Consider the following 23,840-nt stretch of genomic DNA (forward strand, 5'->3'; position numbering starts at 1 on the left):
AGGAGGTCTCCCCTCAGCCTCCTTTTCTCCAGGCTCAACACCCCCAGGTCCCTCAGCTGCTCCTCCCCAGCCCTGTTCTCCAGACCCTTCCCCATCTTCATTGTCCTTTGGACCCACTCCAGCCCCTCAAAGTCCTTCTTGGAGTGAGGGCCCAAAGATGACCTCAGGATTAGAGGTGTGGCCTCACCAGTGCCCGATCCAGGGGGACAATCCCTGCCCTGCTCCTGCTGGCCACACCACTGCTGATCCAAGCCAAGATGCTGGTGCCCTTCTTGGCCACCTGGGCACACACTCTGGGCCACTTGGGCACACGCTGGCTCATCTCCAGCCGCCGTCACCAACCTCCCAGGTCCTTTCCCAGCGGGCAGCTCCTCCCAGCGGCAGCAGCTCCAGGCCTCCCTGCCGTGCAGCCCCTGAACACAAGATGTATTTTTACACCCAGAGACTCCGAGCTACTCCACGCCCCCTGAATTGAACCTGCTGCTGGGAACTGCTACAATCCACACATTCACCTCCTTGTGTTCAAGCTTTGGCTTTCAGGCACTGCTATATTTAAAAACAATGACTAAGGAGCTGTAAGTTAGAAGAATCTTTCCTGCCACCCTCTAATTAACCAGAATAGTTCCACCCACCAGCTTCTCCTCTCTAAAAGCCTCCATCATCTTATTTATTCTTTTTTGTTTTTTTTGGCCATGCTTTAAAATATTCCTGGGGTGTTCTTTGCTGGTGGGAAACGGGACCTTAGCTCATGGCTCACTTTCAGAACCTGTGTAGGACACAATCCCTCAATCCCAGCATGGTAGGAGCTGGAAGGGGCCTCTGGAGATCATCCAGTCCAACTGCCCCTGCTAAAGCAGAGGTACCCACTGCAGCCTGCCCAGGAGCACAGTGGCCACCTGGGTTTGGAAGCTCTCCAGACAAGGAGACTCCACAAACTCTCTGGGCAGATGCTTGTTTCCTCAGGACAGATGTCTGCAAGCTCTTGCTCAGCCTAGAAGCAATTGGTCTGCTCCCCAAAGTGGCAGACCCTGAAGCCAACTAGTCCCATGGAATTACTGATGCTCTTCTGTCACTCAGTCCCAATGCAAGGAATCTCCATTATCAGAGACCACTTAATGCCCTTCTCCAGGAGCGAGAAGTCAGCAGAGCAACCTGAAAGCACCTCCTAGGTTGGTTTGAGTCCAGTTTTAAGGCAAACAGCCACCATTTGCTATAGAGGAGAAGCCCCTCCTTGCTTTAGGGGCTGGTCCTTCAGAGCCCTGCATCCCAGAAGAGCTTTGCATGACTGGGAAGAAAAGTCTGACTCACCATGTCCACACACAGCCAGGAACAGCCACTGCTGCTGCTTTATTTCATGCTGATTATTTAATGGAGGAAATGAAGCTTCTTCAGTCCTTAGCTGTGGAAGAGCTCTGGAGTCATCTAACATTTAATGTCTCAGAACATTAATGGAGGTAACACAGAGTTCATACCCCGAGAGCTTTGCAACAGTTTCATCCTGCCTGTAGCATGATGCTTCCAGGTGCTCAGTCTGCCTAACCTCTGTCTTCTTCTAAATCCAAATTTTCCCTGTAAGTGTATTAATATTTCCCAAAGCTGTGCCACAGTGACTGTGTTAAAGCTTTCAGCCAAGACAGAAGTGGTCACTCACAGGACATGACCAGAAAAGTCCTTGTCCTGGAGCTCTGTCCCCAGTTTCACTCAGGTTGGAAGGGATCTCAGAGATAATCTACTCCAAACCCCTGCCACAGGCAGAGATGTCCCTTAGCTAGAATTGGTTGCTCAAGGCCTCTCCAACCTGGCCTCAAACACCTCCAGGGAAGAGGCATCCACAACCACCCTGGACAACCCAGAGTCCCAGCACCCTCGTACTGAAGAACCTCTTCCTAAGATCCAGTTTAACCCTGCCCAACCTCAGCTTCAAACCACTCCCCCTTGTCCTGTTGCTAGATACCCTTAGAAGTCCTTCTGCAGTCTTTCTGCAGCACCCAGAACATGTCTCAAGAATTAGGGGAGAAACAAGCCAAGGAAAAGAGGCAGGAAAGGGTGGGAGGGTGTCCAGCAAGCAGGAGTTGGGCAGACTGGGAAAAACAACTCAAGGGAGGAAAGGCTGCAGAGAAGTTGGTCTTGAAGGGTGGGTTAAGGACCTGAAAGGAAGCCCAACCACTGCTTCCACGCCGAGTTCAGCTCTGAGGAAGACTCCACGGGGGGGCCCCAACACTGACCCCAGTACCCAAGGTGTCAGTACTCAAGGCCTCAAACACTTAGAAGCTCTCCCAAGGTCAGACCTTGGTTCAGTTCCTGGATGAGCAGATTCTGCCTAGAGGTTCTCCTGACCTTCCCGTGGTGAGACAGCTTCACCAGCAGGAAGGGTCTCTTCTGCCTGGTCCCATCCTCTCCCCATCCTAGCTCCTGTCTTTTCCAGGATCAGCTAGCACAAGCCCATCGGGGAGGCTGAGAAGAGGCAGAAGCCTCAGCACCACCACGAGCCACGAGCAGTGTTTTCTCTGAGCATGCCTGCCCATGCTGCAGCTCAGAACACAAGCCAAACCTCCCTACCTGCTGAAGAACCTGCAAGGTTCCCCAGTCCCCTTCACTGGGCTTCACTGGGTGAAGTGTGGCCCCTGGGCTGGGGCAGTGACAGTGCAGGCAGACCAAGCTCATACATGGCCACGTCAGCAGGCAGTGCCCAATCTGCAGGCTCCCAGCCTCAGCAGATGAATCAGCCTTGTGTTTCTATTTTTGGTGGCTCCCCAAGCCATCTCTGATCCCTCCTAATGCCTCTGCTGGGGTTTTTTTCCCCCTAATCTAACCCAATCACTCCGTTCAGTCCTTGGTGCCCGTTTCTATGGCAACATCACTTTCCAGGATGCTGAGCAGCTCCTGGGCAGCACCACACCACCAGCTAACCTGGCCTCTCATCAACTGCTGTGGCCAACAACTGTGGCTGAGCAGAGTGACCAGGCCCATCAGGGATGAGCTCTGCTACAAAACCTGCCCTTCACACACTCACTCAGGTTGGCTCACACACACTGGGTGCTGCTCAGCCAAACGGAATCACAGAAGCATTTGGGTTGGAATAGACTTTTCAGATCACAGAGTCCAACTACAAACTCAGCACTGACAGGCACCACCAGAGCATGGCCCTCAGCACCACATCTACACAGCTTTGAAACCCTTCCAGGATGGGGACTCCACCACTGCCCTGGGCAGCCCAGCGCAGGCCTGGACAACCCTGAAAGGGCAGAAATTGTTCCTTATGTCCAACCTGAACCTTCTCCAGGACAAATTGAGGCCATTTCCTCTTGTCCTGTCACTTGTTCCTTGGGAGAAGGGATCAACAGTAGAGAAACACAACTGCCTAGACCACAGTGTGGTAGCACAATAAGGGCTTGACTTGGTCAGCAGCAAGCCCAGAGCACCACTACACATGAACCAGCCCCTTCCTGAAGGGCTTGAGCAAATCAAAGAGCAAGAGAAGACACAAAGCCAAATACACTGAAAGAAGTGGATTTCCTTGGCAAAAGGAGGCTGTTCTGTAAGGACACTTTGGGAGGAAAAAAGTCACTTGGGATCACAGGCTCACAGGATGTCAGGGGTTGGAAGGGACCCAAAGAGATCATTGAGTCCAATCCCCTGCCAGGGCAGGACCATACAATCTAGCTCAGGTCACACAGGAACACATCCAGACAGGCCTTGAAAGGCTCCAGAGGAGGAGACTCCACAACCTCTCTGGGCAGCCTGTGCCAGTGCTCTGGGACCTTTACAGTAAAGAAGTTTCCCCTTGTGTTGAGCTGGAACCTCCTGTGCTGCAGCTCCCATCCATTGCTCCTTGTCCTATCCCAGGGAGCAGTGAGCAGAGCCTGTCCCCCCTCCTGACCCCCAGCCCTCAGATATTTATAAATATTTATTAGATCTCTTCTCAGTCTTCTCTTCTCCAGACTAAGCAGCCTCAGGTTCCTCAGCCTCTCCTCTTCAGGCAGTGCTCCAGTCCCCTAATCATCCTTGAAGCCCTCTGTGGGAACCTCTCCAGCAGATCCCTGCCCCTCTTAAACTGGGGAGCCCAAAACTGAAGAAAGTATTCAAGATGAGGTCTCACCAGGGCAGAGTAGAGGGGGAGGAGAACCTCTCCTGATCTGCTGGACACACTCTTCTTAACACACCCCAGGATCCCATTGGCCTTCTTGTCCACAAGAGCACATTGCTGTGCCATGGACATTATCCCCCAGCACCCCCAGGTCCCTCTCCAGCAGATCATCTCCCAGCCTGCACTGGTGCAGTTTATTATTCCTCCCCAGGAACAGAGTCTCAATGCAGCCTGAGGAGTGAAGGGAAGAGGGATGCTGGCAGTGAACCTCAGCACTGCATGACTGCAAATGGCTCAGCACTGCATCACTGAACATCTCCCATCAACAGCCCAGGAGGTTCCACCTGACCAGGAGGAGAAACCTGTTTGGTGTGAGGATGCTGGAGCCCTGGCCCAGGCTGCCCAGAGAGGTTGTGGAGTCTCCTCCTCTCCTCTGGGAGAGCTTCCAAACCCACCTGGGCATTGTGCTCCTGGGCAAGCTGCTGTGGTTGCCTCTGTTTTAGCAGAGGGTTGGACTGGATGATCTTCAGAGGTCCTTTCCAACCCCCACCATGCTGGGACTCTGTGACTGCCAGTGAGAGAAGCCAGCAGCATCCCGGTTGCCATGGCTCCCAAGGGAACTGATGACAGAGCTCACACCAATTCCAGCAGCACAAAGAGGAGCTGCTGCAGCCAGGAAAGCCATCCTGGGATCCCAGAAGATGCTGGGGAGCCTGCTGTGGAGACTGTAGTTGCTGAAAGTTGGTGGAAGATCCTCCAAAATATTTCCAGGGGTGGTTCTGATGATGGCAGATCACTGGTGCCCATCAGGGACAGACAGATAGCTGACATGGATGGATGGGAGGTGTGGCATGCAGTGGCATGGTCCTGCCTGACAAACACAGGTCAAGTACTGGCCATGGTGGCAGGAGAATCACCTTAGAGCAGTGAATTGTCACCTTGACAGGAGCACGAATGGGCACTGAGAGCCCACAGCCCCAGCAGCTCAGTGAACATATGGGCTGTGATAATGAACCACTACAGTCACGAAGGTGACCAGGGACTGGAACTCTTCTCCTGTGAGGCCAGGTTGGGAGGGCTGAGGCTGTTCAGCTTGGAGAAGAGAAGGCTCCAGGGAGACCTTCTGGTGACCTTTCAGTGCTTCAAGGTAACAATCAGAACGGTGGGGACAGACGTTGGAGCCAGGCCTGTTGTGACAGGACAAGGTGTGATGGTTTGAACTGAAAGAGGGAAATTCAGACTGAAAAGAAGGGAGAGATTTTTTGATGCTGAGGGTGGTAAGACCCTGCCCCAGGTTGCCCAGAAAGATGAGAGATGCCCATGCCTGGCACCACTGCAGGTCAGGTTGTCTGGGGCTCTGAGCAACCTGTTCTAGTTGCAGATGTGCTTGCTGACTGCATAGAGGTCACATTGGATGAGCTTTGAAGGTGCCTTCAACCCAAACCAGTTTGTGACTCTGACTTCCTGGATCCCTGTAGCTGCTTCTCTGCCCAGTACACCAGCACACTCACATTCATGGCTGTGACCCTCAACACATTTCTGGTGTTAGTTGGTGCCCAGGTGCTACAGGAATTCACTCTTCCACCCTCACATCCAGCCTGAGGCCCTTCCACACCAGTGGAGCCAACCCAAGGATTCACTCAGGGTTCGCAGCTCACTGATGCCAGGGATGCTGGCAGTGAATCTGAGTCAAAAGGCTCAGCACTGGATGACTGAAAACTTCCCATCATGAACCCAGGAGGTTCCACCTGAACAGGAGAGACGTCTTTGATGGGAGGGTGATGAAGCCCTGGAGCAGGCTGCCCAGACAGGTTGTGGTCTCTCTGTGTGGAGAGCTTCCGACCCCACCTGGCCATTGTGATGCTGGGCAAACTGCTGCAGGTGGGGTTGGGCTGGATGATCTCCAGGTGTCCTTCCAACCCCCACCACGCTGGGATTTGAGGATTCTGGGATTCAGAGAATCTCTTTGAAAACCCACAGGCCTTGAGGCTCCAAAGTGCTGGAAGGATGAAAGCAACTGAAGATGAGCCCTGTTTAAACTCTGGCCTGGCCAACTGAGAGATGCACAGCGTGAACCAAGGTACTCACAAGCTGAAGTCCTGCTCTGAAGCAAGACTCCTTCGACTCCAAACACACTTTACCTGGGAAGAACCTTCAGCAAGAGCTTCTCACTCTTTTTTTTCCCACCATGGACCTGCCACTAAAATCCTGCTCCCATGAACCCAACAGAGAGCAGTGAGAAAGAAAGACCCCAGCAGACAACGGCAAGGCTTGAAGGAAACCTTGGCTTTGTCACAAAGATGCTGCCTTCAGCTTTCCCCTTTCTTTTGTAGCATCATGCACCCAAGAACGTCACTTCTGCAGGCACAAGTTCATGCAGAGAACACCACTTCCACCGAAATAGAACCACTTCAGGTTATGCAACACTCATTAAAATTACAAAAGCCCTCCCCGAACCTGAGCAGAGTGTTAAGCGGCCGAGCTCGGCGCTGGCCAAGTTAGTGGCTGCCTCATGCAAACTGGCAGCGAGGAACTGCAGGGCAATAGGAACGAACTTCCATGCCTGATGACAAAGCAAAACAACCTCAAAGAGCACCTCAGGGCAGGCAGAAACTTCCCCAGCCCCTTAGAGCAGCCTTCCAGTACCTGAAGGGGGCTAGGCTAGGAGAAGGCTGGGGAGGGATTTTTGACAGGGCTTGCAGTGACAGGGCACGGGGCAAGGGCTTTGAGCTGGGAGAGGGGAGGCCGACACTGGAGATGAGGAAGAAAATCTTGACAGTGAGGGTGGTGAGACAGGCTGCCCAGGGAGGCTGGGGATGTCCCCTCCTTGGAGGTGTTCAAGGCCAGGCTGGATGAGGCCTTGAGCAACTTGTTCTAGTGGCAGGTGTCCCTGCCTATGGCAGGGAGATGGAACTGGATGAGCTTTAAGGTCCCTTTCAACCCAAACCATTCTGTGAATCTATGAACTCATCAGAGTGGAATTCACATAGGTGGTGTCAGGTTTGGAATGTGCAGGAGAGAAATATTGGTCAGTTCTCCTCTGTCTCCATGTCCTCCATTTTAAACTTCATTCAGTGCTACGAAATGAATTCCCTCTCACATCCTGTGAGCAGAGGGACCTTGCTCCCTGGACAACAGCCAAGACAAACAGTCCCAACACTTACCAGTCCACCCAGAGTCCTACAGAGGGATCAAGAATGAAATCTCCACCAGCCCTGCTGTTTGTATAACTCTGTTCTGCCAAAATTATCATAGAATCATGGAGTGGTTTTGGGTTGGGAGGGACCTTAAAGATCATCCAGTTCCAATCCCCCTGCCATGGGCAGGGACACCTTCTACTAGCCCAGGTTGCTCAGGGCCTCATTCAACCTGTCCTGGACACCTCCAGGGAAGGGGCATCCACAACCTCTCTGGGCAAGCTGGTCCTATTCCTTCTGTTCTTCAGGAAGGAAGAGCCCCTGGGGGCTGCAGCAGCTCAAAGAAGCTGGAGACAAAGGCATCAACCAGCTGCAGGAGGAGGAGATGGTTGCAGTTAGGGTGAGGTGGGATCAAACCCAGACCCTGCAACGTGAGAACATTGCCTACACCATGGACTGGGCTCCCTGCCCAGTGGCACACGGTGCTGGGCAGCGACCAGGGTGATTCACCCTGAAGGTGACTGGGATGCCAAGCAGCTGAGGTACCACCACCTGAAAGTGCAAGCTCCCTGAGCCAGTCACCACTACCCACAGGCAACAACCCAGAGTGCTGCGGCTCAGTCCAGGCTGTCAGTCCTTCTGCACTGGGGATTAGGGCTGTGAGACAGGCAAGCAGAACCCACAGCCAGAACACCCTCGGGCATGCCCCACTCGCCTGTGCCACCCAGGATTAACAACCACGGTCATGCCAACGTGCCACCAAGCAGGCCCAAGCTGCCTGGGTTACTGCCAGCCCACACCACACACACACACCTTGCTCTTGCCTCTGCCGGCTCAGGCCGGGGACTCTCAGCTGCTTTGGTTTCTCTCTGGCTGCAGCAGACCTGGCTGGCAGAGCTGGCACCCCTCTTGCCATGGTGGGCCTCATGTAGCCCTTCAGCGGTGCTGCTGCTTTGGCTCGCTCTTGCTTTGCCTCCTTCACAGCTTTTGGTTCATTTTCTTCTTCTTTGCCCTTAGCTGCAGCTCCAGGGTGATCTGCTTCAATCTTTGGGACATCCTTCAGGTGAGCTTCCACACAATGCTCCTCTTCTGCAGGCTGAGCACCACCCTGGGTGGGAGCTGGAGGACTGTGAGCAGCTGTCAGATCGACACCAGCAGCCTCTGCTGTGCTCACTTTGCTGTCCAAACTCTTCTTGCCTCCATCCAGCTGAGCCTCTTCAGCTCCATTCTCCACCACAGCCTGTGGCATGGCTGCTCCTGCTCCAGGCTCTGCTGTGGCTGCACCTGCTGGGGAGATGCCCCCCGTGCCCTCTCCAGGAGGGACAGTGCCTTCCAGCTTCTCTGTCCCTTCGGCACTTACAGCAGCTGCCACCTTCTGAGGCAGGTCTGGGGAACCTTTGGTGGTGTTTTGCTTTTTATCAGCAGTTTTCACTACTTTCTCATCCACCTTTGCCACTGGCCAGAGGTGACCTTCACCCTTCTTTGATGCAGTGTCCTCTCTCACTGCATGATCTAAAGGCAGTGGCTCAGCTGCCTCACTGCCAGCCTGGGAAGCAGCTCTCTCGGTTTGTCCATCTCCTCCAGGCTCTCTGTCTTCCAGGCCGATTGGCTGCTCACAAGGTTTCTGAATCTGTTTCTCCTCCTCAGCCCCAGATCTGGGCTCTGTGCTGCTTTTCTCTGCTGCTGGGTGGGGAGGAGGATGAGGAAGGACCTCACTTCTTGCACCCTCATCTGTCTGCTTCGGGAAGCCTGAAGAGCCGTGGCCCACGTTAGCAGGGCCAGCTCTGGCAGCCTGAGCGAGGGACTCGAAGGCTCTTCCTTTGTCGCTCCAAAGCACTTGAGGGCCAAGGGGAAAGTCCCTCACATTTCTGTTTTCATCCACCACACCCATCTCTGCCCCTCCGTGGTCCACCCCAGCCCCCCTGGGGGACTGCACTTCGGTCCCGTTTGGTTTTGGCTCCGGAAACCCAGGCTGCTCAGCAGGGTCTGCAGCCTTTTTGCTGCTTCCATCGGCACTCCTCTGTTTAGATCTCTCAGGACCTGTGGCCCAAGTGTCAGCTGCTGGCTGCTCTGGGGCAGCAAGGCCACCCCTGCTGCTGCAAGCAGAGGGACTTTCTGCTTCAGCTTTCTTTGTTACCTCCACCTCTGCACCTGCCTTCTGCTCCACAAGAGGCTGTGGCAAGCTCACCTCCAACCTTCTGCATTTCCCTTTGCTGCCTGCCTGTGGCTTCTCTGGCTCCAGAGGCACGGCAGGAGCTTGACCTTCAGTGGCAGCAGTCAGGTCACCCAGGGGCCTGACTGAAGTGCTGCAGTGAGGCTCTTTGCCTTTATCACCAGGCTGAGCTTTACCTCTTCCCACCTCTTCCTCTGCTGCAGGGCTGGCTCCTGGACCCTGCTCAGGAGTATTTTCTGCCTTTTTCCCTTTCACATCCCTACTTTTTTTCTTAGGCTTGTCCCTGGTGGGCTCCTGGGCCACAGCTGTGACTGCCCCATGCTCTGGGAGAGGCTCAGGTCTGTCTAGCTCCTTACCCTTGGGCCAAGGTTCTTTAGTGCTGACTACTTCTGCCTCTGATGTCTTTCTTTTATCACCTGAAAGATTTGCTTGATTAGAGAAACTTCTTCTGGTGTCCCCCTGTACTCCAGGCTCTTCCAGCACCTCTTCAGTGACACCCTTCTGACTCTCCAGCCCAAGCTCCCTCCCCAAACCAGAGCCCTCATCTCTTGTGTCTCCAGCCACCTTCTGGGTTGTTCCCAGCCCAGCATCAAGCCCAGCTCCCTGCCCCAGAGGGCTCCTCTCAGGCCTTTTCCTTTGCCCATCACTGCACCTCTTCCTAGGCTTCTCTGCCACCAGGGTCACTTCAGGTTTCCCCACAACTGATTCACCTGCTGGGGTCATTCCAGCCTCTCTGCCTTTAGTAACCCAACCCACCTCTTTTGTTTGGCTGCTGCTGTCAGCCTCAGCAAGATGCTTTTCCCCTCCTCTCCTGCTCTCCAGCAGGAAGGGCTGGGCTGAAGCACCCATGCTAGCTACTTCACTTCTCCCAGCGTTCTCCTTGGGCTCCCCCATGACCTCTCCACTCGGCCTTTGGACGCTGGCTCCATCTGAGGTGCTCTCCTGAGAGCACCGGGCAGTGACACTGATACTCTCCCTGCTTTTAGCACCAACTCCTTGGGCTGTATCCACCTCAGCAAAACTACCTGGGTCCATCTTATCCTCCAGAAAAGGCTGCTGGAAAAAACTTCTGTCACTTTTTTTACTTCTTCCATCACTCCCTCTCTTTTTTGGCTTGTCTGCAGGGTAAGGATGGGCATCACTTCCTGAGGGACACCCTCGAGCAGAACTTCGGCCCCTGGCAGGAGAAGCTGTGTCTCTGACAGCCTCCTCTGCCCTTTCCCCATCACTCAGCCTGCTGACACCCTCCATCTGCTCAGAGAAGCTTCTGAGCTTCTTGACTTTCCCTTCCCCACGCTTCTTTTTATGTCTGTCCATGCCCTGTGCAAAGTTGGGATCTTTCCCAGGCTGCTGCTCCGTGGCAGGAGATCCTGGCCCTGGGGCTTTGTCAGAGCAATCTGCTCCTGTCCTCTCGTCCCCTGCCCCAGCAGAGGTGGAGCCCTTGGCTGGCAGATGAAGTGGCTGTTCTGGGAACCTCTCAGCCTTTCTGCTCGGCAAAGCAGGAATCTCCTTGGGGTTTGGTAAAGCCAATGGTGTGCAGGGCACTTCAGGAGCATCTCCTGGGCTCTTCGGTGCTCCCTCTGAAGTACCACAGCCAACAGCCAGGTACCTATCAGAGGACACTGGTTTAGGTTCCTCAGCTGCCTTTGACTCCTTAGGAAGCTCCCTGGGCTGTTCAAAGGATTCTTTCTCAACCCCTTTGCTATTCCCACAGCTCTCTCTTTTCTTTGCTGCTGCCTCCATTGAGCCACTGGAAGTCTGAAGCTCAGGGTGGACAGTGTCACTGGGAGATGGGTGCTTGGCCTCCTTACCTCCAGCAGAAAGGAGCAAGTTGGGAGGTTTGGTCTGCAGAGGAGTTTCTGCTTTGCTCAGGTCGATTGCCTCTGGAGCTGATGTTGCCAGCTCAGCACATTCTGGCTGCTTATGCTCCAGTTTCTCCTGACCAAGAAATTCTCTCCCCGTGGGCTTGGTTGGGCCCTTTGCTTTCACAAATTCTCCCACCTTGTTCTGGCCTACTTGATCCAGGGGAACCTCTTCTCTTTTGCCATTTGATTGCAACATCAAACTGTCCCCTCTCTTTTCTGCTGCTCTCTGCCCGTCCCCATTTCTGGCACCCAGAAGGGATTCTAAGGGCACGCTGGGTGTTGGGGGCTGCTCTGCTGGTGCTGGCACTGAGGTGGCCTTTTGCTGCTCCAGGATCTGACTGCCAGTTGTTTTAGCATCCTTTGGCATCTCCCAAGCTCTGCTTCCTGAGGGAGCTGCCTGCTCTCTGCCAGCCTCGGCCGGTGCCGGGGGATAGGGGACAGCGAGCGGAGAAGCTCTGGGAGCTCTTGAGCCTGCTGCATTTCCATCCCAGAACTCCATTGTTCTTGGCAGCTGGTTTCTCCTTTGTTTTGGTTTCTTCTTCTTCTTCTTCACCACGGCCAAAGACCCTTCCAGAGCCCAGCTGTCCCTTGGCAGGTCTCTGCAGCTCTCGGCCGGCTCCGGCCCCGCGCCGGGCGGCTGCTTTGTGTGCGAGAGCCTGCGAGGAGCTGCAGCCACACATCCCAGCCCCGCCGCAGGACAGGGCTCTGCCGCGGGCTCAGCACTCTTCTGCCGGGAGAGACCTACTGGAGCTTCCTCTGGGCCATCTGCAATAGGCAGTGGGGCAGGCTCTGCTCTGCCAAGCCCGCGGGCACTCGGTTTGTTAGGTTGCTTTATTTGTGCAGTGGGCAGACCTGGAATACAGGAAGGCTGCTCAAACATCGAGGAGACTGTGGGCTTGCTAAGAAAACAAACAAGCTGTCTACAGATCCCTCTGATCTTAGCCATCTGAAGCTCTCTACACCACTCACACAGGCAGGATTTACCAGCACTGCCACCACGCCAACTCCACAGCTGCCTCAGCAGGGCTGGGATAGACCCTGGCACACAAACCCCGCAGATAAAGACATCAAAGCTGTTTAACATTCCCTAAGTCCTGCCTGGGACACGCTCTCAGCCCACCACAAAGCACCAGTTCCTGTGAGGACACACCACCAGGGCTTAAAAATGCATGAAGGACCCGTTTTGTCTCAGCAAGAGAAGAGAACAGATCCAGCTCTTTTTATATCTCCAGCTGGCATCCTTCCAAAGTGCGGGAAGAGAAGGTTTTAGTGGGAGGATGAAGCCTAGGGAAGGGAGAAGGAGCAGGGAAGGAGGGAGCAGAAGAGCCCAGGTTCCCCCAGCACCAGGGTGGGAGCAGCAGGAGGCAGAACCTCAGCAGCAGGATCGTTTGCTGTGCCCCACCCCCGACAGCACCAGAGCCACCCCTCTGAGGACACCAGCAGACCTTAGTCAGCCCTGGCCCACCAGCAGCCCCCAGCCAGAGGTGTCAGCAGCAGGAACAGCTCCTGGGAAAGGCTGGGTTAGTAGAGCAGGGAAAGAGTGACATTTTCCTTTGAGAATGCCAGCAGTCCATTGGGAAGGAGGTTCCTCAGCAGGAATACTGCAGTGGGAATTAAGGGTCCTTTTTAACAGTGAAATAAACCATCAAGAATCAAAAAGGAGGTGAGAATGAAGCTCTACAGCAGGAAAACTGAGCCAGTCCCAGAGTCCTGGGAAGAGCCATGTTGGACCTTTTAGAGCAGTGAAGGTGGAGAGGAAGAGGAGCACTGAAAAAGGGCAGGGGTTAGGGGCACAGCAGAAGCAGAACTCCACCCAGTGAATGCAAAGCAGGAGAGATTTCTGCCTCCCCAGGTGGCAGCACAGCCAGGAGCAACAGGACAAGAGCTCCCAGAGGACATTTCCATCCCCAGAGGGAACTGCTGGGTCTGTCCTACCTGTGGGCTCCTGCAGGTGTTTCTCCTGCTGAGGTTCTTCGTGTGGGATGTGGTTGTGTCCAGCCTCTGCCTTCTGTGGCTCTGCAGCAGGGACATCCACAGCAGGAGCAGGTTTTTCTGCAGGGGGCCCTTTGTTTTCTACTGCAGCAGCTTCTTTTGCTTCTGCTGGAGCTGAAATGGGAGCAGAATGCTTCAGTTCTTGGGAAAACAGGAAAGTGCAGTTCAGAAGCAAGCTGTTGTGAAGGGCTGAGGCTCCATGTTGTCTTCAGCTGGGATGAAGTTTGCAGGAAACAGGAATCTGCTGTCTGTGGACCTATTAGAGAAGGCCCTGAAGATGATCAGAGGGCTGGAGCACCTCACCTATAGGGACAGGTTGAGAGAGTTGGAGCTGTTCAGCCTGGAGAAGGCTCCAGGAAGGCCTTAGAGCAGCCCCTAAAGGGGGCTCCAGGAGAGCTAGGGAGGAACTTTGTACAAAGCCATGGAGTGACAGGCTGAGGAGTGATGGCTTCACACTGGAAGAAGCTGGACTAAGATGAGACTTTAGGAAGAAATTCTTGCCCAGCAAGGTGGTGAGGCACTGGAACAGGTTGCCCAGAGAAGCTGTGGAGGCTGCAAGCCTGGCAGTATTCAAAGTCAGGTTGAATGGGGCCTTGAGCAACCTGGTCTAGTAGGGAGTGTCCCTGCAGGGGGGCTGGAACAGGTGGACTCAATGATCTCAGGAAGTCTTTTCCAACCTCAGTGTTTCCACGATGCAACTAAGATTATTTACATATTAGACAGAAAGACAAACTGAACAGGCACTGGCACTACAGCTATGCAAAGGAAGACAAGGATGGGCTCTGTGATGCTCTTTTCACGGGTGAAGACCATGGTCTGTGTCTGGCAGCACACCCTCATCACCTCCTTCAAAGCAAACCTTTCAGAGACTAACAGAATGGTTTGGGTTGGAAGAGATCTTAAAGATCAATCAGTTCCAAGCCCTGTGCCAAGGGTAGGGACACCTCTCACTATCCCAGGTTGCTCAAGGCCTCATCCAGCCTTGCCTTGAACATCTCCAGGGAGGGGAGCATCCACAGCCTCCCTGGGCAACCTGTGCCAGTGTCTCACCACTCACTGTCAAGAATTTCTTCCTAATCTCCAGCCCTTGCTCAGGCCAGGAGAAGTGTCTGTCAGGACACTGGGGCAGAGCCAGCTGACAGCAAGGTGCTGGCTCCTGTTGGACTCTGGTTTGCATTTCTCACCTGCTGGTTCTGAGAGATGGTTGGTCTGCTCTGGAAGATGCTCCTCAGGGTGGCTAGGAGGTGGTTTGCTGTCTTTAGCTTTCTCTAATAGATCAACAGAAGCTTCTGGGGCTTTGTGTTCCTGTTCCACATTTGCAGTTGACTCTGCAAACGGAATGTAAAGAATAAAATTAACATTGCTGTTAATTGAGATCAGATTCATCAAGATCAAAAGCACCTCCTCATCTAATTCCAACCTTCCACAGACAAAAGTTTCCCTACCTTCCAAACAGTGAGAATCAGCTTTTGAGGGTCACCTACCAGCTCTCCCTTCTTGAAAGCCAAGTGTTCTCCTAAAGCCTCTCCCTCCTGCACTGTCTGCCCTTCCCTGCTTCCTTCACTCACCTCTGCTGCTCAGCTCCTCCTCTCCAGGAGGAGTTTTGGTTCAGACTTCTCCTTTGGAACCAATTCCTTCACTAAACTGAAGAGCATTAGAAGGTATCAAAGAAAAGATCTCACTCCAGCTTCAGGGTACAGACTGGAGCCCAGGAGATTGCACTTGAACATGAGGAGAAAAAGGCTACCCAGGCAGTGGTGGAGTCCCCAGCCCTGGAGAGGTTCCAAAGCTGTGCAGATGTGGTGCTGAGGGCCACGGTTTGGGGGTGACCTGGCAGTGCTGGGCTAAGGGTTGGACTCCATGACCCCAAGGGTCTCTTCCAACCCAAACACTTCTGTGATTCTCTAACCCTGACTGCTACAAACCCACGCTCTTTATTTGCCAGTCTCATGCCAACTGCCCATCTTTGTAGCCACCAGGAGGTGCCTCCAGGAGCACTGCTGCCAGTGCTACACCACCCTGCAGTGGCCTCACACCACATGCCATGGGCACCATGTCTGAGCAGAGCCTTCCAGGCTCCAAACTCACCTGCAGGAGGCTTGCCCAAGGGTGACTTCTTTTGCTCAACAGAAGACTCAGATGTCATCAGCTTCTCAGATGCAGCCAATCTGGTGTCAGCTGCAGAGGGAGACTTGGCTTCTGCAGGGGCAAACCCAGAATCCATGGCAGGAAGAGGTTTGGCTTCTGCTACAGGAGAAACCCCAGAATCTAGAGCATGGCGATGGTTGACTTCTGCTGCAGAGGCCAGCTCAGAATCCACAGCATGGTGAGATTTAGTATCTGCTGCTGGGGCAAACTCCAAATCCATACCCTGCTGAGACTCCACATCTGATCCTGGGGCAAATCCCAAGTCCATACCATGGTGAGATTCCACATCTGCTGCTGGGCCAAACCTCTCATCTTCTGCTGGGGCAAACCCCAAATCCATACCACGATGAGATTCCACATCTGATCCTGGGGCAAACCCCAAATCCATACCATAGTGAGATGCCACATCTGCTGCTGGGCCAAACCTTGCATCTTCTGCTGGGGCAAACCCCAAATCCATACCATGGTGAGATCCCACACCTGCTGCTGGGGCAAACCCCAAGTCTATATCCTGGTGAGATCTCACATCTGATCCTGGGGCAAATCCCAAATCCATACCGTGGTGAGATCCCACATCTGCTGCTGGGGCAAAGCCCAAATCTGCAGCAGAATGGGGTGCAGCATCTGCTGCTGGGGTGAAGCCAGCATCTGGCTCTGGGGAGGTTGCTGCCTGGACAGCAGGAGGAGCCTTGGCTTCTGATGGAGGAGCAATGCCAGCACCCACTGCCTGAAAAGGGTTGGATCCTGCTGCAGGTCTGGCATCCAGGCATGGAGAAGGCTTGCTGTCCCCCGCTTGGCTGGCAGAGATGGAGGCGACATCCGAGTCGGGGACACAGGCTGCAGCTGCCACAGACACAGAGCAGAGAGGTCAGCCCAAGGCACAGAATGCAGGCAGCTGGCAGGGGCTGCTTAGGGAATCAGCAAGGCTGGAAAAGATCTCCAACAGCCAGTTCTGGGCTCCCCAGGTCAAGAGAGACAGGGGAGAGTCCAGAGGAGGCTGGGAAGCTGCTGAAGGGCCTGGAGCATCGCTGTGAGGAGCAAAGGCTGAGAGCCCTGGGGCCAGTAAGCCTGCAGAAGAGCAGCCCCAGAGGGTATCTGATCAGTGCTCAGCAAGAGTTAAAGGCTAGGGGCAAGAGGATGGGGACAGACTCTTGTCAGTGATGCCCATGGACAGGACAAGGGGCAACGGGCACAGACTGGAACCCAGGAGGTTCCATTTGAACAGGAGGAGAAACTTGTTTGTTGTGAGGGCGCTGGAGCCCTGTCCCAGGCTGCCCAGAGAGATGGTGGAGTCTCTTTCTCTGGAGAGATTCCAGTCTCCCCTGGCCAGTGTGCTCCTGGGCAAGCTGCTCTGGGTGCCCCTGATTAAGCAGGGGGTTGAACTGCATGGTCTCCAGAGGTCCCTCCCAGGCCCATCATGCTGGGATTCCTCTAGAAGAGGCCATCCCCTGTTCTTCCACCACTGGAACTTGCTCACCAAGGGCCTGAACCCAGCCCCATCCTTAGGCTGGAGGAACTTTACCTGATGCTTTTGGTCCATCAGCAGCTGCAGGCTCTCCTGGGGACACTGTCACTGCTGGAGGGACAAAAGCAGGAGCCACTGCCACAGGGCTTTCTGGGAAACTTGGCTTGGTTGCTTCAGTCACTGGTGGGGGCACTGAGAGTACAAAACCAAGGCTGGTTAACACTCAGAAGGGTCTCAGCTTTGTTTCCTGGAGTGGCCAAGCACCTTAATCAATCCTCTCAAGGTGCTGCCTACAGCAGCAGCCCTGGTGAGTCAGGTCCACCACTTAGCATCCCAGTCAGATCACACCCAGGGAGAGCTGGGGTTTATTGCCAGTTTCCAATTGTCCACTAGAGTGGAACCTTGAGAGAGGCAGCTGCCATGGGACACCTGAGGAACAATCCAAACAGCCCAGTCCCACCCTGAGCCCCAGCTAGAGCCACCAGCTCCAGAAACACTTTCTATCTAGGACCAGTGTTTTTTCCTTCTGGGAGCTAAGGGACCTTTACCAAGTGGAGAGTCAGCAAATGGTGACATAGCCTGGAACCCACACAGCTTGTTGCTGGAGGCCTTCTTTTGCACACACCTGCTAACTCAATACCACAACACCCACAGAAGGGACCTGCCCTCAGGCCTGCTGCACCACTGGTGCCCAGAAGGCCATGGCACTGGTATCTCCTGATGGTCTGTAGCCCTACACCAGAAGCAGGGAGTCTGTAAGCACCCCCTGCAGCACTAAGCCAAGAAATGCCTTAAAGAACCGCTCTGCAGAAGACACATCTCTGCTCTGAGCTGAGCTGAGCACCAGGAAGGGTGCTTTTCTTGGTCAGGTCCCACTTTGCTCCATCACAGCCTGGCATGCCTTGAAAAGGCAGAGAAGGAGAGAAGCTCTGCATCTGCTGCTCACAAACCCTCCACAGACAGCTCCTGCAGATCAAGTCAAAACAGCTTTTACCTGGTGGCTCAACGAAGAAAGAGGCATCTGGTCCCTTCATGTCATGCTGAGCTCCCATCCAATGTTCTTCAGGCACTATGGAGAACAAACATATTTAGTCCTGCTGCTGACACTGTTGAGTTTTTCAGCTGATTCTGCTCTTTGGTGAGTTCTTTCTCAGGTAACTTCTCAGCTCCCATCAAGGATGGTACCAGGACATCAGTGACTATTGCCAGTGCAGAGTTCGAACCATCACTGACCCCAGCACCCAACAGAGAAGCTTCTTCCCTCAGTTCCTCTGAGCTTGGCTTTGGGTGGCCCTGTCTGAGCAGGGGAGTCAGACAAGATGATGTCCAGATGTCTCCTGACCTCAGCCATCCTGTGATCTCCTGACACCTTTGAACATTCACACCAAACCAAAAACTGTCACTGCTGGTGGATACTTCCTAATCTTGGCTCCTTTTATGCATCAACCAGGACTGACCTTCTCAGTGTTCAGCAGCAGCCAAAGGGTGAGGGATAAGACGGTGGGGCCAGACTCTTGTCAGTGGTGCCCAAAGACAAGACAAGGGACAATGGGCACAAAATGCAACCCAGGAGGCTCCATCTGACCAGAAGGAGAAATTTCTTTGGCCCAGGCTGCCCAGTGAGGTTGTGGAGTCTCCTTCCCTGGAGAGAACCCAACCCCACCTGGCCACTGTAATCCTGGGGGAGCTGCTGTGGGTGCCCCCCTGCTTTAGCAGGGGAGGTTGGACTGGATGATCTCCAGAGGTCCCTTCCAACTCCATCAGGCTGGGATTCTTGAGGAGCAGCAAAATCAGCTTTTCTAGCTGCTCCCCCCAGATAGCCACAGCAGAACCTCCCCTTCCTACCTGCTCTGTCCTGCAGAAATTCTGCAGTTGAATCCAGGCCAACGAAGGCTGAAGGGTCTAAAGCCTCTGCAGGAGAATACAGGGGCCCCAGGAAAGGTTGCTCAGGTACCACCATAGGTCCATGTGGTGCTGAGGAAACAAAAAGCCTTTTGTTAACCACCACAGCTGCCCCAACGACTCTGAAGTCTACACAAGATGTGGAACACAACCCATCCCGTTCTGCTCAGAAGCTGTGGAGATCAGGGTCATGAGTGACTCCCTCAGCTCCCCTCTGCACACTGCATGGTGATCAGGTGTGGAGGCACCATTTTGAACGAGGTCCAAGACAATAAACACAGGCAAATTATTGCTCTTCTCCTTTCTGCTTCTGCTGCCATCAATTCCTCTTAATAACCACTCAAACTCCGAGAGTCACATCCCTGAGGACCTCTTTGTGGAGTAAGTTGATGTCTATCTAGTTTCTAGCCATGAAGACAAGAGCCATTGGGAACTCCTGCTTCAGCTCAGCTTCTCTCCGTCTCCTTCTTCCCTTCCTGGAAATGGCAACTGGAATGGCTTTAGGCACAACCCACCCTGAGTGCTTTGCCCCTGAGAATGTCTCAGCTTCATCTTCAGCACATGAAAGTCAACAGAGAAAAGCACCCCAAGCTGACTATCAGGGACACATCATGGAGTCATGGAACAGTTTCATTGGGAAAGGACCTTCAAAGCTCTCCCAGTCCAGCAGGGACATCTAGCACTACAGCAGGGTGCTCAGAGCCTCAAATAACTTGACCTGCAGTGGTTCCAGACATGAGCATCTCCCACCTCTCTGGGCAGCCTGGGTCAGGCTCTTACCACACTCAGTGTCAAGCATCTCTTCCTTCTTTCCAGTCTGAATCTCCCTCTTTCAGTCCCAGCCATCCCCCCTCGTCCTGTCACAACAGACCCTGCTCAAAACTCTGTCCTCAGCTTTCTGATCAGCCCTTTGAGGCACTGAAAGGCCACCAGAATGTCTCCCTGGAGCCTTCTCTTCTCCAGGCTGACAGAACCCAGACTCTCTCAGCCTTTCTTCACAGGAGAGGTGCTCCAGACCTCTGACCCCTTTTGTGGCCTCCTCTGGACCTAGCTCTGTGTCACAGAACTACAGAATCACTGAGGCTGGGGAAGCCCTTTAAGATCATTGAGTCCAACCACCAAGCCACCGCTGCCCAGCCTGCTGCCCACCCATATCCCCCAGCACCACATCCTCCTGCCGAGGAGGAACTCACTGTGGACATCTCTGGAAGCATCAACGTGGTCTGTGAACATGGGCATCTTCTTCATGTCAGTAGGAAAGGACAAATCAGGCAGGTTCTCCCCTCTGTGCATGCTGAAGGGGTCTGGGAGGAGAGACAAACAAGGGCAGTGTCACCACCTGTGGAGGACAGGGTGCAGAGCAAGGCTGCTTAAAAACCAAGGTGCCTGGAGGCCTGCAAGAACTGTGCAGTCATGGCACTTTGGGACATGGTTTAATGGCCATGGTGGTGGTGGGTTGAAGATAGTGGTGGGGACTTGATGATCTTAAGAGGGTTTTTCCAACCCAAACAAGTCCATGACTCCATGCAGCTGCACTTCACATCACCATCAGACTGGGAAAGCTGCTTCCCAGATCATTTACCAGGGGAAAACATCTTCAGAATTCAAGCCCAAGGTTGCTCAGAGGCTTTCCAAACTGGAGCCTGTTGTGGTAGGACAAAGGGTGATGGTTTGAACTAAAGGAAGGACATTGAGACTGGAGAGAAGGGTGAAATTCTTGACACTGAGGGTGCTGAGAGCCTGACTTAGGTTGCAAGAGAGGTGGGAGGTGCCTCATCCCAGGTCAGGTTGTCTGGGGCTCTGAGCAGCCTGCTCTAGTTGCAGATGTCCCTGCTGGACTGGGTGAGCTTTGAAGGTCACACTGAATGACCTCTGAAGGTTCTCCATGATTCCAAGAAATGTGGTTTCACCCAGTAGATAACCCACAGAGTGACATCAGTCAGGCCAAAAGACCAGCTCCAGGTATGGAAATTCCTCACAGTCACCAAGGTTGTCATCTGGCTGTGGTGCACAACTCCACCAACCTCAGAAAGCAAAGAGAGGGAAACCCTCAACAACTCTTTCAGAAACCAGTGGCTCCTCCCTTCCAGTTGTCCCATGAACCATTTCCTGCCCTTGTAACAACACAGAACCTCTCCATGATGGTGAGAGTCAGACTGCAAGAACATCACCCAGCAGCTCGCTGGTGCTCAAAAATGCTTTAACCAAAGAGTCTCAGAATCTTGGAATCATAGAATGGTTTAGGTTGGAAGGGACCTCAAGGATCATCCAGTTCCAACCCCTGCCACAGGCAGGGACACCTCCCACTAGAACAGGTTGCTCAAGGCCTCATCCAACCTGGCCTTGAATACCTCCAGGGAGGGAGCAGCTACAACCTCCCTGGGCAACCTGTGCCAGTGTCTCACCACCCTCATTGTAAAGAAGTTCTTCCTAACATCTAGTTTCAATCTGCCCTCTGCCAGTTTAAACCCATTCCTCCTCATCCTGTCATTACAAGACCTTGGCAATAGTCCCTCCTCAGCCTTCCTGTAGCCCCCTTCAGATACTGGAAGGCCACTCCAAGGTCTCCTCCAAGCCTTCTCTTCTCCAGGCTGCACAGCCCCAACTCTCTCAGCCTGTCCTCAGAGCAGAGCTGCTGCAGCCCTCTGATCATCTTGGTGGCCTCCTCTGGACTGGCTCCAACAGTTCCATGTCCTTCTTGTGTTGGGGACTCCAGAGCTGCACCCAGTACTGCAGGTGGGGTCTGAGAAGAGCAGAGCCAAGGGGCAGAATCCCCTCCCTTGCCCTGCTGCCCACACTGCTCTTGCTGCAGCCCAGCACAGGGTTGCTGTCTGGGCTGCACTCACACTGCAGGCTCCTGTTGAGCTTTTCATCAGCCCAGACCTCCAGATCCTTTTCCTCAGGGCTGCTCTCAGCCATTCCCCACCCAGCCTGGAGCTGTGCTTGGGATTGTGCTGACCCAGGTGCAGGACCTTACACTTGGCCTTGCTGAATGTCATGAGGTTGGCCTGGGCCCACCTCTGCAGCCTGTCCAGGTCCCTTTGGACAGCATCTTCTCCTCCTTTGGCCAGCATCTGCCCCAGCTTTATTGCCTGCCACAATCTGGGCAGCACAAACACTGCTGGGTCCCTGCAGGAGTCAGCAGGTCAGTTCTCAAAAGCTTTCTCAGAGAGGGTGTGTGGAAGGGTGTCCCTCTGCAGGGACAGCTTACACAAGGTTCATCTAATTTTCAGGAGAGTCAGCAGCTCCCCAGCCTGCCTCTGGAGCTCACCAACCTGCATTGCAGGGGTGGCTACGTGACAGCTGGACCTGGAGCTCTGGAGAGCTGGGGAAGCTGCTGAGCTGGCGACGGCTTTGGGGTGGTTTGCACTGAAAGGCACAGAGCTGCTGGCAGTGCTGTGGGGCAGGGACTGTCCCCCTGGAGTGGGCACCAGTGAGGCCACACCTCAAACCACGGGCTCAATTTGGGGATCTCAATCCAAGAAGGGGCTGAAGTGTGGCCAGAGGAGGGCAATGAAGCTGGTGAAGGGTCTGGAGAGCAAGGCTGGGGAAGAGCAGCTGGGATTGTTCCCTCTGGAGAAAAGGAGGCTGAGGGGAGACCTTCTGGCTCTCTACAGCTCCCTGAAAGGAGGCTGGGGCCAGGTGCAGGTTGGTCTTCCAAGGAACAAGTGACAGGACAAGAAGAAAGGGCCTCAAGTTGCCCCAGGGGAGGTTTAGGTTGGACATTGGAGGAAACTACTTCAGGCTCTGAGAGGGGTCTCAGAGCCTGGAACAGGCTGCCCAGGGAGGCTGAATCCCCATCCCTGGAGGGGTTTCAGACCCGCAGAGATGTGCTGCTGAGGGCCACGGTTTGATGGTGACCTGGTAGTGCTGGGTTCATGGTTGGACTCTGTGAGCTCAAAGGTCTCTCCCAACCCAAACCATTCTGTGCCTCTCTGATTCCACTCAAGAGCAGCTAATCTGTGGGCTGACCCAGAAGCCTGCTGCCACCAGGTGAGCTGAGGCAGGGGCAGAGCTGCCCAGCAGGCTCTCTGAGCTCTCACAGTCCAGCCTTGCTCCATTCTGAAGCTCCAGACAGAGCTGCAGGGCACGTCAGGGCTGGACGTGCTCCGCGAGCTCTGCTGTCAGCATCTTAACACGTGGTGGGGAGGCAGAGTAACACATCCTAAAGATCTGAGGCAGGAGAAGCAGGAAGGAGGACAAAGCCAGCCTGGGGGCCAGAGGGAAGGACTCTGGCAGGGCTCAGAAGGCAGAGCTGTGGGCACAGCCATACCGGCCATCTCGGCGGGCTGGAAGGCAGGCTGGGACTCAAAGCACAGGTCCCTGTCGTCCATCGTCCAGGAGTCGTGGCGGTCCAGGAACTCTTTGTAAGAGAGCTTCTCATCCATGATCTCTCCTGGGAACACTGGAAGAGAAGGGAAGGACATGGTCAGAAGCCAAAGGTGACACTGAAATGTTTAAAACAGCTTCCTGCATGGTGTGAGGCCAGAGGCCAACAGATAACAGAGAGATGTGGAGTCACGGAGTGGTTTGGCTGGAGAAGACCCTCAAGCCGACGGAGCCCAAGCATTAACCCAGCACTGCCAGGGCACCACCAGACCATGGCCCCCAGCATCACATCTCCACAGCTTTGAAACCACTTCAGGGATGGGGACTTCACCATGGCACTGGGCAGCCCAGGCCAGGCCTTGAAAACCCTGATGGGGCAGAAAATGTTCCTCATGTCAAATCTAAACCTCCCCTGGCACAATTTCAGGACGTTTCTTCTTGTTCTATCTCCTCTGAGCCTCCTTTGCTCCAGGCTCAACCACCCCAGTTCCCTCAGCTGCTCCTCACCACACTTCTCCTCCAGACCCTCAAGAGCTACATTGTCTTTCTGTGCACTTCCTCCAGCCCCTCAATGTCCTTCTTGGAGCAAGGGGCCCAAAACTGAAGCCTGGATTGGAAGTGTGGCCTCACCAGTGCTCAGTACAGGGGGGGACAATTCACATCCCTGCTCCTGCTGGCCACACCATTGCTGATCCAAGCCAGGATGCTGGTGCCCTTCTTGGCCACCTGGGCACAGACTGGC

The 23,840-nt window shown here is 54.3% G+C and overlaps 1 protein-coding gene across 9 annotated transcripts in view; it reads right to left on the minus strand.

The window, feature by feature from the left end:
* Nucleotides 1-23,840, minus strand: part of MAP4 (microtubule associated protein 4) — a 136,808-nt gene that overhangs the window by 36,615 nt on the left and 76,353 nt on the right. For 8 of the 9 annotated variants that reach the window (XM_064162721.1, XM_064162717.1, XM_064162720.1 and 5 more), the window contains 8 exons: nt 23,043-23,174; nt 19,963-20,073; nt 18,713-18,841; nt 17,862-17,936; nt 16,925-17,059; nt 15,343-16,245; nt 14,439-14,582; nt 13,198-13,368 (listed from right to left, as the gene is read on the minus strand). In XM_064162721.1, coding sequence (XP_064018791.1) covers nt 13,198-13,368; nt 14,439-14,582; nt 15,343-16,245; nt 16,925-17,059; nt 17,862-17,936; nt 18,713-18,841; nt 19,963-20,073; nt 23,043-23,174 — 1,800 coding nt within the window. The remainder of the gene's footprint in view (nt 1-13,197; nt 13,369-14,438; nt 14,583-15,342; nt 16,246-16,924; nt 17,060-17,861; nt 17,937-18,712; nt 18,842-19,962; nt 20,074-23,042; nt 23,175-23,840) is intronic. The other variant, XM_064162718.1, reaches the window with a different exon arrangement.

Source organism: Pogoniulus pusillus, chromosome 23 (genome assembly GCF_015220805.1).
Source record: "Pogoniulus pusillus isolate bPogPus1 chromosome 23, bPogPus1.pri, whole genome shotgun sequence".
NCBI lineage: Eukaryota > Metazoa > Chordata > Aves > Piciformes > Lybiidae > Pogoniulus > Pogoniulus pusillus.